The 22,590-nt window shown below is 42.8% G+C and overlaps 1 protein-coding gene across 1 annotated transcript in view; it reads right to left on the minus strand.

Moving 5' to 3' along the window:
* LOC122542775 (BTB/POZ domain-containing protein 7-like) overlaps positions 1–22,590 on the minus strand; it is a 74,047-nt gene that overhangs the window by 11,194 nt on the left and 40,263 nt on the right. Inside the window, exons 6-9 of the mRNA XM_043680808.1 lie at positions 18,597–18,757; positions 7,438–7,581; positions 4,925–5,111; positions 2,799–2,977 (exon numbers count right to left, since the gene is read on the minus strand). Coding sequence (XP_043536743.1) covers positions 2,799–2,977; positions 4,925–5,111; positions 7,438–7,581; positions 18,597–18,757 — 671 coding nt within the window. The remainder of the gene's footprint in view (positions 1–2,798; positions 2,978–4,924; positions 5,112–7,437; positions 7,582–18,596; positions 18,758–22,590) is intronic.

A 22,590-nucleotide genomic window follows, 5' to 3' on the forward strand; every position in this document is an offset into this window, starting at 1 on the left:
AAGGCTTTTGCTCAAGAACAATTTGCAGTGGTCTTTTGTGACGCTCCGAACATTTTAAAATAAAATGAATACGTGGATGTAATAAGGCAATTCCCAGAATCAAACAAAATTTAACACAAAGGCAACCAAGACTGAAGCACAAGAGGTAGGTTTTAAAGAGGTTATTAAAAGGAAGTGGGTCAGGGAGGTTTACTGAGGGAGTTTCAGAGCTTAGGGTCAGGGAGCTGAGGTCACGAGCTGAGGTGGAGTAAGGGAATCAGGATGTGTAAGAGGACAGAAGTGGAGGACTTCAAAGATCTCAGAAGAAGCAAGTGGAAAGAATCCGTGAACAACATTAAACCACAAAGAAAATTTTAGAGCTTAAAGAAACTTCAAAATTTAGTACCACTAGATGTCTTCTATATGAAAAGTTAATTTTAAAACATTTATTTGGCTAAAAGTGGAAAATCTTTAAGGGGAAGCTAGATAAGCCAATAAGGGAGAAAGAAGTAGAGGATACACGAATGTAATTGAGTGAGAAAGGAAGAAACACTTGAATCTTTAAGGAGGCTCACATGGAGCATGGGGCCAAATGGTCTCATTGCCACTCACCATCATAGCATAGTGCAAGTATCACTGGAATAGCAATCCAGAGGACCTAGCTACGGATTTGGAGACGAGGGTTCAAACCCCACCTTGGCAATGGATGGCACATAAAATCAATTGATTAGTCTGGAATATAGGGGGACTTTCATGACCGAGTTGTAGTGTTCCTACTTCTGAGCCAGAAAATCCGGGCTCAAATCCCACCTGCTCCAGATGTATAACATCATCTCTGGAGGAGCGGTACGGTGGCTCAGTGGTTAGCACTGCTGCTTCTTAGCACCAGGAACCCTGGGGCAATAGTTTGTGTGGAGTTTGCCCATTCTCCCTGTGCCTGCACGAGTTTCCTCTCTCATCCAAAGACATGCAGCTAGGTGGATTGGTCAAACTGAATTGCCCCTTGTATCCAATGATATCCAGGCAAGGTGGGGTAACCATGGGAAATGCAGGGTTACAGAGACAGGATTGAGTAGGGGGATGGATTTGGGTGGGATGCTCTTCAGATGGTCAGTGTGGAAGTGATGGGTCAAATGGCCTGCTTCTAAACCGTAGGATTCAATGAACAAGTTGATTGGAAAATATCTAGTCTGGAATATAAAGCTAGCCTCAGTAATGGTGACAACTATGATCAAACGTATGCCGTTTAGGTAAGGAAATCTCACCTAGAACCATCTCCACACTCACAACAAGCTGGTTGACACTCCGTTTACACATGGGAAAAGGGAAAGCTGTATTAATGGAGTTGAGAGCTTAAACAACAGCATGGCTTTGTTAGGCTGAATGGCCTGTCTCTGTGGTTATGCGCCGCGCAGAGGTCAACAGCGGAGACAACAGCCAGACAATCAGATTCTATTGTGCTTCTTCAGTTCAGCCGCTAGATGGCAGCAGAGCAGAGAGGTGCTCCGGTTTCCTCCCACAGTCCAAAGATGTGCAGGTTAGGTGAATTGGCCATGCTAATTTGCCCATAGTGTTAGGTGAAGGGTCAAATGTAGGGGAATGGGTCTGGGTGGGTTGCTCTTCGGAGGGTCAGTGTGGACTTGTTGGGCCGAAGGGCCTGTTTCCACACTAAGTAATCTAATCTAATCAAAACCATGAAGGACTTCAGTCATTGATACAGGCAACGTGGCAGGGTGACTAAAAAAAACTTTTCACAGAATTTTTCATCTAAAAATACATGTGACAATAAATTTCTATTCTATTCTGAGAGCAGCAAAAAAGGGGGTTTACTCTCCATCTGCAGTTCATTGCAGAGTTTGGGACTAGGGTGGAAAGAGTGAGAGAGGGGGCACTAAGCAAGATGGAAGAAGACAGCAAAAAAAAAATCAAGATTGTGAACTCTCCACAAGAGGGAGCATGAGGCAAAGAGAACCATCTACGGAAAGCAGTGTTTAATGAGGTTTTGAAAAGGTTTGTAGCTCAGGTTGTGGGTGAATTATTTAATTAATTACACCAGTAAACTACTGACATACCAAAATTTAATTTTTTGCATTTCTGATTGGGCTTTTAAGCTAGTTTGATCCACCGGGTTGACCATGCAATAGAATAAGTGGTCTCCAGTAAACTGGGGCTCCAACAGTGTGGGCTGAAAATGTATTGCTGGAACAGCGCAGCAGATCAGGCAGCATCCAGGGAACAGGAGAATCGACGTTTCGGGCATAAGCCCTTCTTCAGGGAAACGTCGATTCTTCTGTTCCCTGACCTGCTGCGCTGTTCCAGCAACACATTTTCAGCTCTGATCTCCAGCCCTCACTTTCTCCGCTCCAACAGTGTGGCAACTCAAGTCAAAACACCCATGCATGGTGTGTGTGTGTGAGGGGGGGGCACGGAGAGAGAGAGAGAGAGAGAGAGAGAAAAAGAGAAAAAAAGTCAAATTAGAATAAAAACACCCATCTGATTGCTGCTTGTAGTATCACATCTGTGTGCTAAATTGGTGTTTTAAATGCAGGAAGCTTACTAAATTGGCACAATCCAGAACAATGCAGATCAATTATGCACTGCTTATTTTCATAACTAGCTTCTGTAAAAACACTACAAAAAAAATCCAATCACTGCAACCAATTAAGATGTACAAGTAGCAGCTTCAGCTGGTGAATTCCTCAAGATTTATTTTTGCCTTCAGTTGATTAGATTCCAGCCTGATATACAAGAAGCAGCCCGCCTCTTCCAACCCAACCAGCACTGTCCCCTTTGCTACTGTTGCAAATGTAAAGAGTTACCTTTAATAATTCAGTTGCTGCATCAGGAAGGCCAAACTCTCGGACCACGCGCAAGTACACTGCCCGGGTGACAGCAGCCCCAGCACCGATGTTTAAAGCATAAGCTCTCTGCACCTGGTCACCTTGCCAGATCTCCTTCAGCCGCCTAAACATGGTCTTAGCTACATCGATTGGAGGCACTGGGAGCAAGAGGGAGAGAGAAGGAGGTCGGTGGGGGGGAGGTTAAGGTAAGGGAGAGGGGTGTGGGAAGGGCCAGGAGGGGAGGTATAGAGAGAGCGTGCACGCGAGAAAAAGAGGGAGAGAGAGAGAGAGAGATAGAGAGAAGGGAGCGAGAGGGGAAAGGAGAAGGAGAGAGGTGGTGTGGGGGAGTGAGGGTGGGAGGAAGACAGAGAGAGAAGAGTTTATCGGTTAACAAAATTGTGATACAAATTGCTCTGCGAGTATTATGAATTTCATTTACATTTAGCTTCTATTTTTGATGCTGAGAGAATTAGGTCATGAAGGCAACCCTGAATATGCCAATCAGATCAATATCTCAGTTACACTGCAGTTACTGTGATGCACATGTAACCTGGAAACTGGATTTAAAATCTCACCGGCCACTGTAAAATCTAAATACCATTAATTAAATATATCTGGAATAAATAAAATGTTGATATCAGTAACAATAACTATGAGTCTATAGGATTATTGTTAGAAAACATATCTGGTTCACTAGTATCCTTTGGTGAAGGAAACTTGCTATCCTTACCACAGCCGAGTACTCCCATCATGTGATCCAAACCCAGCATCGTGGTCAGCTCTTACTAGCCCCCTTGCTATGACTGAACAAGACACTCAGTTGTATGCAAGCCAGTTGTTCACTACCTACTTGGGCAGTTAGAGAGGGACAATAGCACTGATCTTGCCAGTGATGTAAATATCCGATGCAACAGTACAATGAACTCCCAATATCTTTGACGGCACAAATTATGACTGCATGAATTAATTGAGTTGGGAATTCCATTCTTGCAACCGTCCCCACCTCCAGATGGGCTAACCATTTTTTTTGCATAACTCTCCCAGGAATACCCCTGTTGTGGTTTCAGAAATTTAGATATTAGGAGGTGGTTGCTATTTTTAAAATCTATCCTTGTACACACCCTGGCCAGGATCACGTCAGTGTCTAATTTGAGCTTTGTCTTAGTTTCTCCCGACTATCCTCCCCCACAAACACAGGTTTCCCTCACTGTTTGTGACTAATCACTCCTTACCAAAGAACTTTACTAACCCAAACTAATTACTTCTGATGCATCATTTTGTTACAATGCCATTCAATTTCAAACCTTTCAATTTGACAGGACTGTTTCTGGAACACATCTTTAAATCCCACATTGCCCACCGGCATGCACAGACTTACAAAAAGGATTCTACATTATGATCGTGATGGCAATTCAAAAAGCACCTCACCGTCTATAAAACACTTCAGGACATATAAAGTCATAGATGTGGAGGTGCCGGTGTTGGACTGCTGTGGACAAGGTCAGAAGTCACTCGACACCAGGTTAGAGTCCAATAGGTTTATTCGAAATCACAAGCGTTCAGAACGCTGCTCCTTTGTCAGGTGACTTCACCTGACTAACGAACAGAGCTCCAAAAACTTGGGATTTCAAATACACCCCTTGGACTATAACCTGCTGTCGTGTGACTTCTGATAGAGTCTGTTTCTGTGCTGTATGACTCTTTGATCCAACCAGTCCATGCCAAACATAATCCCAAATTAAACTAGTCCCACCTGCCTGCTCCTGGTCTGTACCCCTCCAAATGTTTCCTGTTCATGTACTTTCCCAAGTGTATTTTAAATGCTGTAACTGTGCCAGATTGTGAAAGGTACAATTTCTTCCTAACATTACTCATTATCTCTACAGGAAAACTGAACCAATCGGATACAACATAGGTGTCAGCTATGCCTTAGTGGGTATCACACATTTCAGAGTCAGCTCAATACCCATTTCAGAGAGTGAAGTACAAAAGCCACAGTATAGTCACTAAGACAGAGCCATCCTAAAGATTAGTGGAATATCTGAGGCATCAAGTTAGACAGACTGTAGAAGGAAGGAAGCAAATCTTGTCTTGCATTAACCTACCAGGTACTTCTTCATGAAGAGTTGCAGAAACACTTTCATCACAGCTGTGGGGGGATCCGGCATTCAGGCGTGAAAAATCTGCCACACTAGAGTCCACCATGTAGAGGGTATCCGGAACACTGGAAATCCGACTCATTCGTACCTTTTCCAAACTCGTCTGCTCTGACATTAGTTCTTCCAAAACGATCTAAACAGATGAAATTTTCACTCTAAGTTACAAGAGCATTTTTGCTGCCTTACTGTACAATCCCTTTAGATAGGAAGGAGGATCTTGAGGGATGGCTGTGGTTTCTTCCATTAGGTTATGGAACATGTGATAAATATGTTAAACGTTAAGATACACTTATTTCTTGTGCTTCATGGTTGTAATGTAGTAAAGTAGGAATGAAGGCACTGCAAGGGGCAAGGATAAGGGCATCACGCTAAGTGGGGAGAAGCACTGAGTTAAAGATTGATAAAAGAAGTGGGCTTTAAGGAGGATTTATAATTGAGGAATTGAAAAGAGGGAGGTTGAAAAATGGAATTTTAAACTGCGGGTTCTTGCTAGCTGAAGGCACAACCAGCATTAGCTTTCCTGCCATAGCAACAAGCTAAAGATGGAAATCAAGGGAAATCCCCAAAGCTTGGGCTGTAGGTGGGAGACGAGTGGACTGTCTTGCATGCCTGTACTTAAGGACTAACACTGCTTAGAAATCAAGATGCATTCTGACAATCCATACAGTGTATTACAAGGCAGTAATTCAGCTCAGCATTTGAATATAGTAGGAATCTTAGATTTAAAATAACAGCAGCATCCAACCCAAGGCTGAATCATAACCTTAAACTCACAATCACTTTTTATTCTTTATTATATCACTCAACATTATTTATGGAGAGAGACAGAAAGGGAAGGATACCACAAATGAGCCCAACGCAACATAAATGGGAACAAACGTGGGCCGAAGGCGCCTCAAACCTGTTCAGGTATTCAATATTGATCCTCCACTGTCCCACCCAATTCCATATCCCTAGATCCCCTTGAGATCCCAAAATCTATTCATCTCAGCCTTGAATGTTCAATGACTAAGTAACCATAACTCTCAGATAGAGAATTCCAAAGTTTTGTAAATCATTGGGTGAACAAATTTTGCCCTCAGCCCTAGATGGATGGCTGGCCCTCGTGGCCAAAGGGATCAAGGGGTATGGAGAGAAAGCAGAAGTCGGATACTGAATGGTGGTGCAGGCTTGAAGGACTGAATGGCCTCCTCAAGTACCTATTTTCCACGTCCCTTCGTCTGAAAGAACGTCCCTTAGTTTAACATTCTCTAGTGAGGGGAAACAGCCTCCCAGCATTTCCACAAGTTCGGAGAGGACTGGACAGGGTATGTTTCATTAAGATCACCCCTCACTGTCCTAAATCCCATTCCATTCAAACGCTCCACATAGAACATGCCCTTACGAGGCACTCTGTTTCCAAGCACATACAGAGGCACTCTTCCAGGCAATAAAGGCATCACTGTATACATAAAGACTCAGATTAACTTTCCCTTGCCAGGCTCAGGACTACAAAGGCAGACTCCCTTATGCTGTTCCATGTGGAGTCAGCCAAATTATACAATCATAAAACACATTTGACCCACAGTGGCTCTTTTAAAAGGTTAGCCAATGTGTCCCACTGCCCTGTTCCCAATCCCCACAAAAGATATTGATATAGATTTTAAAGAAGAAAATTAGAACTAAATTGCCTTTCAAACGAGTCTGTTTAACCTGCTCTCCTGTCTCTTTCAGGCAGTATATTCTAGTTCAGTTCAAAATAAAAGTTCTCATTTCCCTCTTTGGATTTTGATCCTTTGATCTTCAATCTGTGCCCTCCAGCCAGCAGAAACACCTTCTAATATAAAATCCCTCCTAATTGTAAACATTTCTATTAGGTTGTTTCATAACCACTGCAGTTCTGAAAAGAGCACAACCCTGGCAACCAATTACCAGGAAATAAAACTCTAATATTAAAAACAGCATGAATAAGCCAGGGTTTGTTTTGCCTGGCACAATCAGTAGAGAATGCTCATTTTGGCAAATGGCCACAGCTTGAATTCCCCTTCTTTTTAGAAAGCTGAAACCACCAGCATGACTGATCAGAATAAAAGCACAGCGATCACAACAGCCAAGGATGCAAGCAGACCACTGGGAAACCAGGTCCAGCATCCAAGGAGCATTACAAATTGGTGCAGAGTTAAATTCTGACGAGCACGATGTACAAGCCCCTATTACCATTCAGTTAATTAGGTAGCATTTAATCAGAGCTGACAACCAGGGCAGTGAGGTGGAACAAGCCTTGGCTTTTATTTAATGTCACATGCTGGAGGCATCGAAAGAAAATGCAGCATAGCAGAAACTGTTTTCCCATTAATGTTCCGCTACAGTTACCACAATTGTGCCTGTGGCAAGTAGCTGACTCCAGGGCACAGCTTTGCAACGTTTGAAAAAAAAAAATGTAGTGTGTGCCATCGGAAAATAATGGGAGATTTACTTGCCTTGGCTTCCTCAATATATGGGGTAAACAATCGGGGCTTGGCACCAATGCCTGAGGCCTTGAAGCAAAACCATGCCCTGGATTTCCTGCCCTCTGGGGGAGGCAGCATGTCCAACGGGGGCGAGCTGATCAATGCTCTCTTCATCTGAAACACAAAAATGATTTATTATCCCCACACTGTTACAAACAACAGCCAACAACGGAAACTATACAATTTGCACAATTAAGCACACACATTCAGCCTGAGTTCAGGACTACCCTGGATTATTCTCCCCAAACAATTAATATACTCAAACGCTCATCCCACGGAACAGCCACACTGGCTTTGGCTGCAGAAAAGAAAGCTGATTTAACAACTGTTGGGCCTTTGCTGTCAATTTACACGGCTGAATTTTGCAACAGTGCAGCTCAATGAATAGTAGCCAACCTCAGGTGAAATTATCAAGCACCTAAGCAAAGCCACTTCTCCAGGGATTAAGTGGGACACAGCACAGGCTCCACTCCAAATGGTTCAGTGATCAATGACGAAATTGTTAATATCCTGCCTTAATTCAACAGCACCGAAGCCATATGCAGCACCTCCACAACTGAGGCCAGCTAAATCAAGCAGATTGGGGCCTTCCTGCACCAGTACTACGTTCATCACAGAGCTCAATCAAACAAGGAGAACAGACAATTAAGCTTGAGATGAAAGAGTAACCAATTACACTTTGGTTTGAGCTTGTGCACGCCTGAGAGGGAAAGCCACAAAGTGAGGGCAGAGTCACCCTGCAGTCATCGTCTATAGTCAAACACAAAAAGGTAAGTGCCTGTGCAATTCTAACTGGCTGTAAACATCAGACTTCAGCTAATGGATTGGTTTAAATGGGGACTGTTTTATAAGAAATTCTAAATGGACACTAGATAGAGCTGCTTTAGAAAAATTGAACAAGCTACACCATACAAGTTCTTTTTGTTGCTAATAGCAGTTGTGCAAACACCAAGTTCATCAACAGTTGAGTTGCTATCTTTGTTGTAGGTAAAACCTTTGGTTTGGAGGTTACATCAGTTAAGACAACAGAGATATTTGTATTCAGATAGTTCCTGCTTCTGAACAGTTTCAAAGTACTTTCCAAATTTCTGCTCTTGTTACCTTTACACACCCTGTGATACAGAAATTCAACAGGAAATGTTTATGCAGGTGAACAATTCACACAGAACGTGCAAATGTCGTCTGGCACTGATCCCTGGGACGAAGGGATTGTCTTATGAGGACAGGACGAGTAGACCAAGCCCACAGACTGGAGAATTATGAAAAACGAGAGAATGGTCCCAGGAATGAAAAAGCTTAATATGAGGAACATTTGAGGATCCAATGGCATTTAGAAGGATGAGGGGTGATCTAATTGAAACTTAGAGAATACTGAATGGCCTGGACAGATTGGATGTTGGGAAGATGTTTCCATTGGTGAGAGGGGCTAGGAGTTAAGGCCGCTGCCTTAGAGTAAAGGGAAGCTCCTTTTAAAATGGAGATAAGGAGAAACTTCTTCAGCCAGAGTGTGGTGAATCTATGGAATTCACTGCCACAGAAAGCTATGGGGGCCACGTCATTGAGTATATTTCAAATTGGGACAGATAGGTTCTTGACTGCCAATGGGATCAAAGGTTATGGGGAGAAAGCAGGAGAATGGTGTTGAGAAACTTTTCAGCCATGATTGAATAACTGAGCAGACTCGATGGGCTGAATGACCTAATTTCTGCTCCTCTGTCTTATGGTCTTATATATTCTATAAAACCACAAGAAATAACAGAAGTAGGCCATGTAGCCCTTTTGGCCCGTCCCACCATTCAATAAAATCATAGCTGACCCGACTACAACTGTAACTACCTGTTCCTCCACAACCTTCGACCTCTTTGGTGAACCAAAAGCCTGTCTAATCTGGAGATGAATGAATTTGATGACCCAGTGTCTCTCTGAGGAAGAGAATTCCAGACACTAACAACCCTGTAAGAATAAAAATTCTGCCTCACATCGGTCTTAAATAGGAGACCCATTATTAAAACATGCTGCCTAGTCTGAGATTCCGCCAATGAGGGGAAATATTCTCTCAGCGACTAGCCTATCAATCCCCTAGAAAACTGTGTTTCTTTAGGATCATCTTCCATTCCTTGAAACTTTGTACAATTCTAACCTGCACAGTCTTTTTCAAAAGGCAAATGCCTCCTCCCAGTCCAGTAAACTACTTCCTATGCAAATATGTCCCACAGTGCAGCGATCAAAACTATAAGCAGTAATTGAGATGTGGTCACAACAATGCCTGTCCAGTTGCAGAAAGACTTAACTCCATCTCCTCTTGCAATAAAGATCAATATTTCATTTGCCTTCTTAATTATTATACCTGCTTGCTAAATTTGTGATAGATGTGAAGTGATACCCAGTTCCCATAGGGAAATCGGGGAGAGTGGAGAGTGACAAGCTGAAGGAGACAGAGGTGGAGGTGCAGAAATGAAGGAGGGAGTGACGTGGGTGGGACAAAGGAAGGGGGGAGGTAGTGGTGGCGGCGATGGTGGGATGGTCCTTGTAGTTTGTAAACCCAGACAGCTATGGATGTTAGTTGTTGAGTATCTTCAAGCCAGACATAATAAAGTAGATTTTTCTTTGGATACCAAGGCCAATGGGAAAAGGCAGAGAAGTGCAAGTAAGGTAAAAAAAAAATCTATTTTTATTAAACATTGCAACAGACTCAAAGGGCTGAATGGTTGATTCGTATTCCTATTTCTCATTTTCTTCTTTTACCCACCAGTCATGAGTCGAGTTTTTGACAGAATCAGAAGCTTGTACGTTCAAGTTCTATTCTAGATATTTAAAATAGTAACCTATAACCCTGCCCAGCATTGAGGGAGCACTGCACTGTGATGCACCGCCTTATGGATGAGATACTAAATTGAGGGCCCATCTGTCCTTTTGGGATGAACATAAAGATCTCATGCAAATATTTCAAAGAAAATCAAATATCTCCCTACTATCCTAGTCAGCATCTATTCCTCAAAAAGATCATTTGCTCATAAGACCATAAGACAGAGGAGTGGAAGTAAGGCCATTCGGCCCATCGAGTCCACTCTGCCATTCAATCATGGCTGATGGGCATTTCAACTCCACTTACCCGCATCCTCCCCATAGCCCTTAATTCCTTGTGACATCAAGAATTTATCAATCTCTGCCTTGAAGTCATTTAGCGTCCCGGCCTTCACTGCACTCTGCAGCAATGAATTCCAGAGGCCCACCACTCTCTGGCTGAAGAAATGTCTCCGCATTTCTGTTCTGAATTGATCCCCTCTAATTTTAAGGCTGCGCCCACGGGTCCTAGTCTCCCCGCCTAACGGAAACAATTTCTTAGTGTACACCCTTTCCAAGCCATGTATTATCTTATAAGTTTCTATTAGATCTCCCCTTAACCTTCTCAACTCCAATGAGTACAATCCCAGGATCCTCAGCCGTTCCTCGTATGTTAGACTTACCATTCCAGGGATCATCCATGTGAATCTCCGCTGGAAAAGCTCCAGTGCCAGTATGTCCGTTCTGAGGTGTGGGGCCCAAAACTGGACCACAGTACTCCAAATGGGGCCTAACCAGAGCTTTATAAAGTCTAAGTAGCACATCGCTGCTTTTATATTCCAACCCTCTTGAGATAAATGACAACATTGCATTCGCTTTCTTAATCACGGATTTAACCTGCATGTTTACCTTTAGAGAATCCTCGACTAGCACTCCCAGATCCCTTTGTAATTTGGCTTTATGAATTTTCTCACCGTTTAGAAAGTAGTCCATGCTTCTATTCTATTTTCCAAAGTGCAAGACCTCGCATTTGCTCACATTGAACTTCATCTGCCATTTCCTGGACCACTCTCCCAAACTGTCTAGATCCTTCTGCAGCCTCCCCACTTCCTCAGTACTACCTGCCTGTCCACCTATCTTCGTATCATCGGCAAACTTCACTAGAATGCGCCCAGTCCCTTCATCCAGATCATTAATATATAACGTGATCACATTTCTGATTGCGGCATTGTCCTGCATATAGATTGACTGCTGTGTCCTACTTTAAACAATGATTACATTCAAGAAACACTTTTTTGATTTTGTTCTGTGTGCTCAAGCACAAAGTACAGGAGTACAGTGAAAAATACACAATGCTGCACACAAGGTGTCATCTGAGGTACAAGTACGTAGGTACAAAATCTTAAGAACAAGGTAAAAAGCAAAAACAAAATTAGTGACACTTTCTTAGTTATAAGTAGAAAATAAAGCTGGAAGTTCAGACATTACAGTCTTTCTCAAGTGCTTAGCCACAGTGGGACTGCATTTCAATGAATCATTTCAAGACCAGAAGTTCAAGCTGAGGCCACACTGGGCCAAGAAACTGCTATGCCAAGCCACTGAGAGGCTGCCACACTGGGCCTGGAGAATGCAAAGTACATTGGAACATCAGAAGTCGTGAATGGCACCGTATAAATACACATTTTGCACCCCAGCTGAGATTACCTTAAGAACGTTATTTCTCCTGGTAGAATACAGGCTGTAAAACAATCTGCACTCACACAGAACCTTTAACTGAGCATAACATCCAAAGCATCTCCCTTACAGAGACAGGTGAAGTTGCTAAATAGCACATCTTCACCACATTGCCCAATGAACATTAAAAGAGGATAAATCAACAAACACAATCTGCTGAAGCAGCGGTAGGGCCAGTGTTGAGTTCACAGCAAAACTGCTAAAGAAACCAGCATGCAGTGACATTATGCCCTGAAGTACAAACAGTAACATCTAATCCTGGGGTGAGAGCAGCAGTGTTCATCTCATAGCTAGAATGAGGCTTGTTTGTACAAATAGTTCACTGCACTTCAAAAGACAATTTTACCACTTTAAAGTAGAATTGATGTCTTTAAACACAGATTTATTCCAGTCCCATAGGAATGATGATCCAATTTCATAATATTTAGGCATGCAGACTGGCGCACATTTGCTCTTCACTCCGTCCCATAAATGCCTCAGATTTTCCCCACACTCAGCCCAAGAATGTTGCACTGCCGGGGCACTGAGTACAAGAATGCTGAACAGGGAGGGGCCAGTTTCCTGTCTTTCATAAAAGGATAGAAAATCATGCAAGTGCTCCTTTTTATTCAATGCATTCATTGGTCCCTCATAATCTATTGCTCCCAGAGACAGGACCGGGAATAATCCATCACAGAGCATCTTAAGTTGGTCTTGCTTGGGATTCAAGTGACTTAATATTGGAAAGATGGCACCCACCATGCAGAAGACAAAATCCAGTTCCCTACCTTGGCAGGAGATTAATAAAAATAAAGGCCCGTGAGTCAGACAGTAGGATTAGGATACCAGAGTTAATTTGGGAAATATCTGTAAGCAGTGGACAGATTGCAGGTTTCCAGAATCTTCTACAAAAACAGGTCTAAATACTCTGAATAAAAAACATTTCTCCTCATTTCACTCCTAGCTCTCTTGCTGACAATCTTGAAATTGTGACCCTTAGTTACTGATAAACAGAAGATCCTTCCTTACCCTGTCAAAACTATTCATCAATTTTGAATACCTCACTAAGGTCACCTTTTAATTTTCTCTGCTCTAAGAAGAATAAGCCCAATTTCTCTAATCTTTGCTTGCATCTAAATGTTTTTCACTCTTGGTATTATTCTAGTAGATCATAGATTCGAGTCATACAGCATGGAAACAGGCCCTTCTTATCCATGCTGACATCCCAGTCTGACTTAGCTCAGATTGCCAGCATTTTCCCATATCCCTTTCCATTCATGCAACCATTCAGATGGCTTTTAAATGCTGTAATTGCACCAGCCTCCACCACTTCTTCTGGCAGCTCGTTCCATATACACACCACCCTCTGCTTGAAAGAGTTACCTCTCAGGTCCCTTGTAAATCTTTCCCCTCTCACCTTAAACCTATGCCCTCTAATTTTGGACTCCTCCCCCCTGAGGAAAATGACCTTAGCTACTGACACTATCCATGCCCCTCATGATTTTATAAACCTCTGTAAGATCACCCCTCAGCCTCTGACACTCCAGGGGAAAAAAGTCCAAGCCTATTCAGCCTCTACCTATAGCTCAAACTCTCTAGACCCAGCAACATCCTTGTAAATCCTTTCGGCACCGTCTCAAGTTTAACAACATGGTTCCTATTGAAGTGGGTGCTGTCTGCAGGACTCTAATATCCACCCTGTAAAATTCTATGATTCTATACTTCACTACAACCCTATTGAACAAAATGACAAATTTTAAATGCTTCATTGCATTGCTCCTTTGCAACCCAGAAATGCAGCACACAATAAGTTTAATACACTGGATACATGGGGCACCTATGCAAACTAAATCCCTTTTTCCAGATATTGTAGCTGCATTATCATACATTCCAAGCATTCCCAGAGTTTGCACCATTGCCCCCCCTAGCAGGATCGCAAGTTGGGATTCTGAGGTCACGAGCTCTGAGGAAACAATGACAGTCGCAAAGCCTAAACTGAAGTTTTGAGAAATGTGCGGTCCTTTTGAGCATTGGGTCAGTGTAAGTGATCAGAGGTCTGACTTTTGCTTCAACTACAGCCAGCTTAAAAAAATGTATTTAGCCATTTCAGCCACCCCACTCCCCAACAAAAAAACCCTGACCCTTCAACAACTTTCTGATCATTCCTGGATGCCAGGTAACACACACACACACCACACAATCTCACAGAAGCCTAAGCTTAAAAGAGTAGTCAAATCAGGAAAATGTTCAGGAAACACCAAGGTACACCCTTAAGTATGCATTCTCAGCAGGCTGCGTGGGGATTTCACATTTTATGCAAATGCATGATTAGCTCAACAGAAGTTGATGTACAGCCAACTTTTGGGAAATAGCTTTTTAAAGTAGAACATTCTGTATTTTACCCTATGACCTACGTTAGGTTGGAAATGTGTCAGTCAGCACAGACAGATGAGCTGAAGGCTGCCTTCTGATTTCTACAAATCTGGTTCCATGGTATCTGTCTCAGTGTTCACTGCATTAAGAATTTTTTGAAAAAATGGATTAGAATGGAAGATTCTGTCCCATCCAATGATGGGAAATGCATTTATATGAATACAGAGCTGGAAATGTGTTGCTGGAAAAGCGCAGCAGGTCAGGCAGCATCCAGGGAACAGGAGAATCGACGTTTCGGGCATAAGCCCTTCTTCAGGAATGAGGAAAGTTTGTCCAGCAGGCTAAGATAAAAGGTAGGGAGGAGGGACTTGGGGGAGGGGCGTCGGAAATGTGATAGGTGGAAAGAGGTCAAGGTGAGGGTGATAGGTTCCCTACCTATTATCTTAGCCTGCTAGACAAACTTTCCTCATTCCTGAAGAAGGGCTTATGACCGAAACGTCGATTCTCCTGTTCCCTGGATGCTGCCTGACCTGCTGCGCTTTTCCAGCAACACATTTTCAGCTCTGATGGGGCGAGAGAGGGGTAGGGGCGAGAGAGGGGTGGGGAGGCCAAGCAGGGGTGGGGAGGACATAAATTGCAAGGATTGAATATTTAGGCTGGGAATTTCAGCTTTTGGAAGTCAGAACTGTGGGAATTACACTGTGAATGGAATTTACCACAAGACAAGAATTTGAAATCCATGCATCGCTGGACTGAGAGCAAATTTAGGTCAGAGAGAAAATATTTTGAGAGCTCATCCACTTGTGTTGCTAATTTTCCCTTTTCCTGTTCTCCTGAAGGCCGTAAATCATGCTGCAGTATGGTTCCACTGACTCTCCTCGACCCAAGCCAAATGACTCTTCAAGTAGCAGCTTAGACAACAATGAATTGGCAAGCTCTTCAATCCTGATAGATCTCACAGCCGTGCCTGATCTCATCATCACTGGATATCCATCATGCGCACATACTTTCTATCTGTATCACAGCACATCAATCAGAAAGAGAGGCAGAGGCTACCTGTCCCCTTTCTACACCATAGATGCTGAGACCAAGTGTAAGTCACCATTGCCAAGGTCCCCGCATCCCCCAAAAAGATAGGACTCTTTCTCACTGCCTCAGCATTGGCTAAAATCAGCTGGCTTGGGATGAGTCTGAACATTTCAGATTAATATCCTGGCCAATGTTTCCTGCTACTCAGATACTTGGCATTCACCCAAATATTCAGTCTGTGGTTCAGGGATCAAAGCAAGAATAATTAACATAACAGGGCAGCCATGACTTGTCCTGTCATGGCTTAATACAGTTGAAGAGAATATATTAATACACATTTCCAGGAAAGCTGGCTGCTTTTTCCAGTCACAGAATGCGATATTCAACACTAGATCATTTCTCGTTTTCAAAGGTAATAGCGAAGGATTCACCAAATGTGAAAACATTCGCTCAATGCATGCAACCAAATTCTAGTCGATGGAATTAAAAAGGGCAGCACAAGCACAGATAAGGGACTTTGCTGAGGAAGATCTAACAAGAGGTTAGCAGTGAAATGTTGCTTTGCAGACAGGAGCATAGAGAAGCATTGCACCACCTTTCTGTCTGCCTGTCCCTCTATTTCTGGTCTTCTAATTTAATCTACACCAAAATGACGCTGGCACTGCAAAAGAATAAGAGAAAATAATATAGTTCCTCAAGTTTGATCTGCCCGTAAATATGTCATGGCCGAATGGGGTCCCTTTTTTTTCTTTGCTACATATCCTTAACAGCACTAGTTAACAAATATCTATCACAGTTCTATTATTAGTTATTAACCTAGCAAACAGAATCATAATCCCAAGTCCACACTGATCCTCCAAAGAGCATCCCACCCAGACCAACCCTCTACCCTATCCCTGTAACCCTGCATTTCCAATGGTTATCCAACCAACCTACTCATCCTTGGACACAATGGGCAATTTAGCATTGCCAATCCACCTAACCTGCATATCTTTGCACTGTGGGAGAAAACCAGAACACCCACAGGAAACATATGCAGCCACAGGGAGAACATGCAAACTCCACAGACAGTCACCCAAGGGTTGATTGAACCAGTGTCCCCAGTGCTGTGAGGCAGAAGTGCCATCATTTTGGTATATATTAAATTAGAAGACAAGAAATAGATGGACAGGTAGACAGAAGGGTAGGGAAAGGAGGGAGGGACAGGCAGACGGAGCTGTGGGGGGTGGGGATGATCGACTAAGGCAATGATAGTTGAGAAGGAATTTAGATACAAATGGAGTGCGAACAGTAGAAAATAGGTCAGCTTTGAAGACAGCAAACAAGACTCTGCAGGAGTGAGTGGCAATCAAAATGGAGTTTAGTATTCATGTTCTGAAGTTGCTGAACTCTCGGTTGAGTCCTGCCTCAGTGAAAAGTGAGGTGATATTCCTCCAACTTGAAAGTCTGCAGCAAGCCTAAGACAGAAATTTTAGAAAGAGAGGAAGATCCAGCTCATTTTGCTAGCTCTGCTTGAATGGCCTCATAACTGCCCTAATTTAAATGGTAGTATTAGTCCCACCCTTCTCTTCTCCCAAACTAAATGCAAAATTCAATCATATTATGATTGCAGCTATTATTAATCAATCATCTCACTTTGCACCATACCAGGCCAAGTCTATCTTGCTCTCTGCTTTGCTCCAGATCATGCTGTTCTGAGTAACCATTTAGAAAACACTTAACTCACCTAGGCTACCTTTGTCCACCTGATTTTTCCAATCTATCATGAGAGAAAAGAATTACACACCAGTGTTATAATCAGGAATGTACTGCCTGAAAAGATAAGTGAAATCGGATCCATAGGTAACTTTCTAAATTCACTTTCATGTATACAGCCCAGTCCACCAGGCAAATCAATCTTCCATCCATTGACTCCATCTATACTTTCTGTTGGCTCGGGAAAGCAACCAACATAATCAAAGACCCCTCCCACACCGGTTATACCCTCTTCCGTCAGACATAAGATATAAATGCTTGAATACACACACAAACATATTCAAGAACAGCTTTTTCGCTGCTGTTTTGAACGGACCTCTCAAATGTTAATCTCTCTCTGCGACTGTAACACATTATTCTGTACTCTGTTCTGCTATCCTGATGCACTTGCATATATGATCTGCTGGTATAGCACACAAAACAACACTTTTCACTGTATCTTGGTACATGTGACAACAATAAATTACACTCAAAACTAAACAGTAATGGGATATACACTTGAAGGAGGGAAAAATGTGGACTAGTGGAACTTACTGAATAGCTCAACCAAAGAGATAACACTGAGACAATTAGTCAAATTGTTGCTGTACCACTCCAAGGCTGATTACTACAAAATCCAAACTTAGAATTGGGTTTCCAGTCAAGCGCGTAGGCAGATCAGGAAATGAAGAAATCCAGCAACCTTTGTGGAAGTCAGCAATTTCCAGATAGATGAAGTGAACCACTGCAAAATACCAGAAATGTGCAACAGCAACCAAAACTGTGGAGTGAAAAATGCAGACATGGGGCATCTAAAACAAGTCTTTTTTCACTTCTTAGCTCTAGCCTTGGGAGTAATTTTAAAATTTTTTTTTCAGCTTGTCCACTGAAAACAAGAGCAGCCACATCCAGATCTGGGTCAGTCGAGGGAAAGAGCTTTTATTTACAGACTCTCTTGTCTTTGGAACATATTTGGTTGCCTCACAGCTAAGGGGTCAGTGTTCAAGTGTGGTCATCATTCTTACATGGGCAAATTCTGCTATCAATTTGTGCAGAGTAAAATCCTGGTAATAGCAAATTAGACAATCAAGATGATATGGGGGCTTTGGGAGAGAGGTGTAGTATTAGTTTAGAATATTATAGCAAAAGGCCAGCACAAACTTAACAAAAAGTTCATGAAATTTGAGCATTGCTGGCTTCGATAGCCTTTATTGTCCATCCTTCGAGCACAGTTAAGCGTCACCACGTTGCTGTAGGCCTGGAGTCTGACGTATGCCAGACCAGGCAAAGACAGCCATTAGTGAACCAGATGAGTTTTTATGACAATACCCAATTTCTAACTGAATTCAAATTTCACTGTGCTACATGGGATTTCAACCGGTGTTCCTATAATATCAGCCAAAGGGTACTAGTCCAGTAACACAACACCACAATGGACTGAAGACCATTTTCTGTGCTGCAAATCTCTATTGTTAGAATTCTACAAAGCCACTTACAGCATCAGCCAGGACCTCACTCTTTGCTGGAAGGATATGAGCAATGCGAACATGAGGCACTAGATCGGAAACTATTTCACGGAGTTGGGCTGAGTCCAAGTCCCGCTTCTTCACTCCACGTTTGTTGACGCTGTGTGCTGTCCCATTCAGTAAATTGGGCTCTACATAATGGAAAAGGAAAAGCAAAGCTTTAGTTACAAAATCTGATTTCAATGTTCCTTTACTACGAGTCGTTTTGCACCAAGTGCTTCGCTCAAAATCAAAAGGCAGCCAGCTCTATGTTCTCAGGTCTCTGATGAGATTGCTTTACAAAAGTGAGCAAACAGCATAGTTAACTCATTTCTCTTCCATTTGGCATGTCTATGCTATAACTTGGCATTTATTTATAATCAAGTTTATTGTTGAGGGAGACTCAAGTCACATAAATCCACATCCCATCAGGGAAATGGAACAAGAAACTCAGCAGATACTGCCTGAATTTCTAGGTTTTGAAGATATGTTGGGAGCGAGCTGAAATATAGGACAGAATTTAAGCAAAGTAGGAAACTAAACTGAATAAATTCAGAGAGTGGCTTAATACTTCAAATATAGCTGAATTCTGATCATGGATCCCATTGTATTGAAAACTCCCATTAACTGGGGCTCAGTGCCAAGTGACCAAGATTTATCAGAATATAAATTTAATCTTAAACCGGTAGACTTCAAGCTGTTCTTATTTTTTAAAAAAGCCTGGGAAAATTGGTGAAGTTGTGGTAATGCCTGGGGAGACAGTTTCAAATCCCATCAATTTAAACTCAATTAGCAAAATTTGGAATGTAAAGCTAGTCTCAGTAAACTGTGACATGTAGCGTTGACTGTCATTAAACAGAAATCTACCTAGTTTGTTAATGTCATCTAGAGAAGAAAATCTACCACCCTTAACTGGTCTGGCTTACACTGATGTGACTCCAGACCCATAGCAATGCAGTTGATTTTTAACTGCCCCCAGAAATCAAGGAGATAGCAGTAAGGGGTGGGGAATGAATGCTGGCACTCCCAGAAACACCCAAATGCCGTAAAGAAAAATGGGCACAAGTAGCTAATCAAGCTTCACAAATGAGGAAGCTAATGGACATTGGAAGAATAAATTTAAAATTGGCTCCCCACACCCATTGATATCTTCTCAGCTTGCAAAACCTGCGCCCACACCTCCTCCCTCACCACCCTCCAAGGCCCCAAAGGAGCCTTACACATCCACCAATGTCATTTATTGTATCTGTTGCTCCCAATGCGGTCTCTGGGAAGACTGGATGCCTCCTCGCAGAGTGCTTCAGGAAACATCTCCAGGACGCCCGGACCAATCAACTGCACCACTCCGGGGTTCAACATTTCAACTCCCCTTCCCACTCTGCTGAGGACATGCAGGTCCTGGGCCTTCACCACCACCGCCCCCCTCACCACCCAACACCTGGTGGAAGAACACCTCATCTTTTGCCTTGGAACACTTCAACCCCAGGGCATCAATGTGGACTTCACCAGTTTCCTCATTTCCCCTCCCCCCAATTCCAACCTTCCAGCTCAGCACTGTCCTCATGACCTGTCCATCTCCCTTCCCACCTATCCACTCCACCCTCTTTTCTGACCTATCACCTTCATCCCCACCCCATTCACCTATTGTACTCTTTGCTACCTTCTTTCCCCCGCCCAAAATTCTCTCTCCACCCTGGAGGCTTCCTGCCTCTATTCCTGATGAAGGGCTTTTGCCCGAAACGTCGATTTTCCTGCTCCTTGGACGCTACCTGACCTGCTGTGCTTTTCCAGCACCACTCTGATCTAAACCCCTTGATCATGTTTAATACAATCAATCAGTCTTTCATTGCTACTCAATACTAACTCGGTTTAATATATTCTGAGAGGTTAATTCCATACAGTGAATTGGCTGCACAATAACTCTACCCCCCCCCACTCAGACTGAAGGCAGCCATCCAGGAACATCATAAATGTGTCTCAAGTTCTGCGGTATTCTAGAGCATGAGAAGGTCTGGACAGAGCAGACAGGGAGAATATGTTCCCACTCTCAAAAAAATCAGCAATGAAGGGGAACAGATTTAAAATGCTTGGCACAGAAAATGAGAGACACAAGAACACACAGCAGGCAGTACGGTCAGGAATGCACTACTTGAGAGTGAGATGAAGGCAGCATCAAAAGGGAATATTATCTGACAAGGAAGAATGTGGAGGGTTACAGGGAGATAGTGACAGCGTGATACTCAGTGAATTGTTCATCCAAAGAGCTGGCAGACACAATGGGCTGAATGGACTCTTTCTGCACTGTAACAATTGAGATTACAGTAAATCGTACTCAACTGATTTTTCAATGGCACAGAGCATTTCAATTTTACTCTTTTACCTGCGAGATAATCCTATACATTGATACTTCCTGCAAGACAATTTCCCAAAACCTGCTCTCATTCACACCCCAACCCAACCGCAACCACATACACAGTTCGACTTGCTCACCCAGTTTAAAGTTTACTTGTTTACATGAACAAATATTTTCTGCTGAATTAGTCAGTGGGTGGAACATTCATTGCTGGGTTAATGATGATAACCAAAAGAGGTTTTCAGCTTTCACATTGAGGGAAGGGAAGGCAAGACAAGACTGAAGGGAGACTAATGGAATGAGAGCTTCAAAACAAAAGAACACTGAGAATATTGAATGCATTGAGATGAACAGTGCAAATGCATTGAAGGAGAGGCTAGATAAGGTACAAGGGAACATATTAACAGATAGAGACATATGGGAAGATACTGGAGAGGAGCATGAACTGGCTGGACTGTTTAAACTTTGTGCTGTACATTCAAAGTAAACAAAATTCTAGAATTCAACGTAACAGGGATGAGGTTTGGCATTTTCAATTATTGTAATAATGCTCCTAACCACGATGTTTACTGAAGTGCTGATGTGGAGATGCACTTGAACTAGGTTGTGTACAAATTAAACCTTCAACGAGTAATTGCACATTTCAGATCCTGAGCAGGCAATAAAATTAAAATGGGAGGTTTCACAAACCACTTTGGCGAGAGATTTTTGTCACTATGATATAAATGTGCAATAAATAACAATAATGAAAAGAAATCAAAGTATATAAGCACACTCTGTGTGCCGCAATGTGTTAATTCAGGTGTCAGTACTCTACAAATAAAAGCAATTATGATCGCAGCAAGAGAAGTGCCAATGTGAATAGAGTCTGGCTCCAAACTAGTCGACACATGCAATCATCCAGATTCAACTATTACCGGTTTTTAAAAGGAGCCATCCACACCCATTAATTACTACATTACTTTAAACAATCCTTCAATGCATTAAAAACAAAAATCAAACTTTGCATCAGCCCTCATGCATCACAGCTTTAACAGGCACAAGTCAAATTCATCCTACCAAGGATGCCAATTTAGAAGAGATTTGGAGATGCCGGACAACCACCTGAAGAAGGAGCGGCGCTCCGAAAGCTAGTGTTTCCCAATAAACCTGTTGGGACTATAACCTGGTGCTGTGTGATTTTTAATTTAGAGGAACAATAGATTGTCAGGAAAACAAAGAATAAAATGTTGTATAAAACAAGAAACCTCCCCCCCCACCTTCTGCACATGTGGTATCAAGCTGAGCTGCAGTTGTACAGCTTGACCTGCGCTACCCCTAAAGTGGCTACACTTCATGTGTGTGAACTAGACAATAAACATCAGGTGGTTATTCAAGCATAAGGTTATCTCAATAAGATCTTTTCACAGCAGAGAGCGGCGCGAGCTGGGCGGAAGTGAAGTTGGAGCGCAGAGCTGGTTGGGAAGGTAAGTGATTGATATTTGAGTGGGTGTGTTCTAGACCCCAGACCCTACAAAGTGCACAGGTAAGCTACTCAGTGTTCTTGTTTTGGAGACTAAGTGCAAAGTAATGGCAGCGCAGGCAGTGGAATATTCCTCCTGCAGGATGTTTGAGGTAGGGGTGACCACCGAT

Source organism: Chiloscyllium plagiosum, chromosome 41, assembly GCF_004010195.1.
Source record: "Chiloscyllium plagiosum isolate BGI_BamShark_2017 chromosome 41, ASM401019v2, whole genome shotgun sequence".
Taxonomy (NCBI): domain Eukaryota; kingdom Metazoa; phylum Chordata; class Chondrichthyes; order Orectolobiformes; family Hemiscylliidae; genus Chiloscyllium; species Chiloscyllium plagiosum.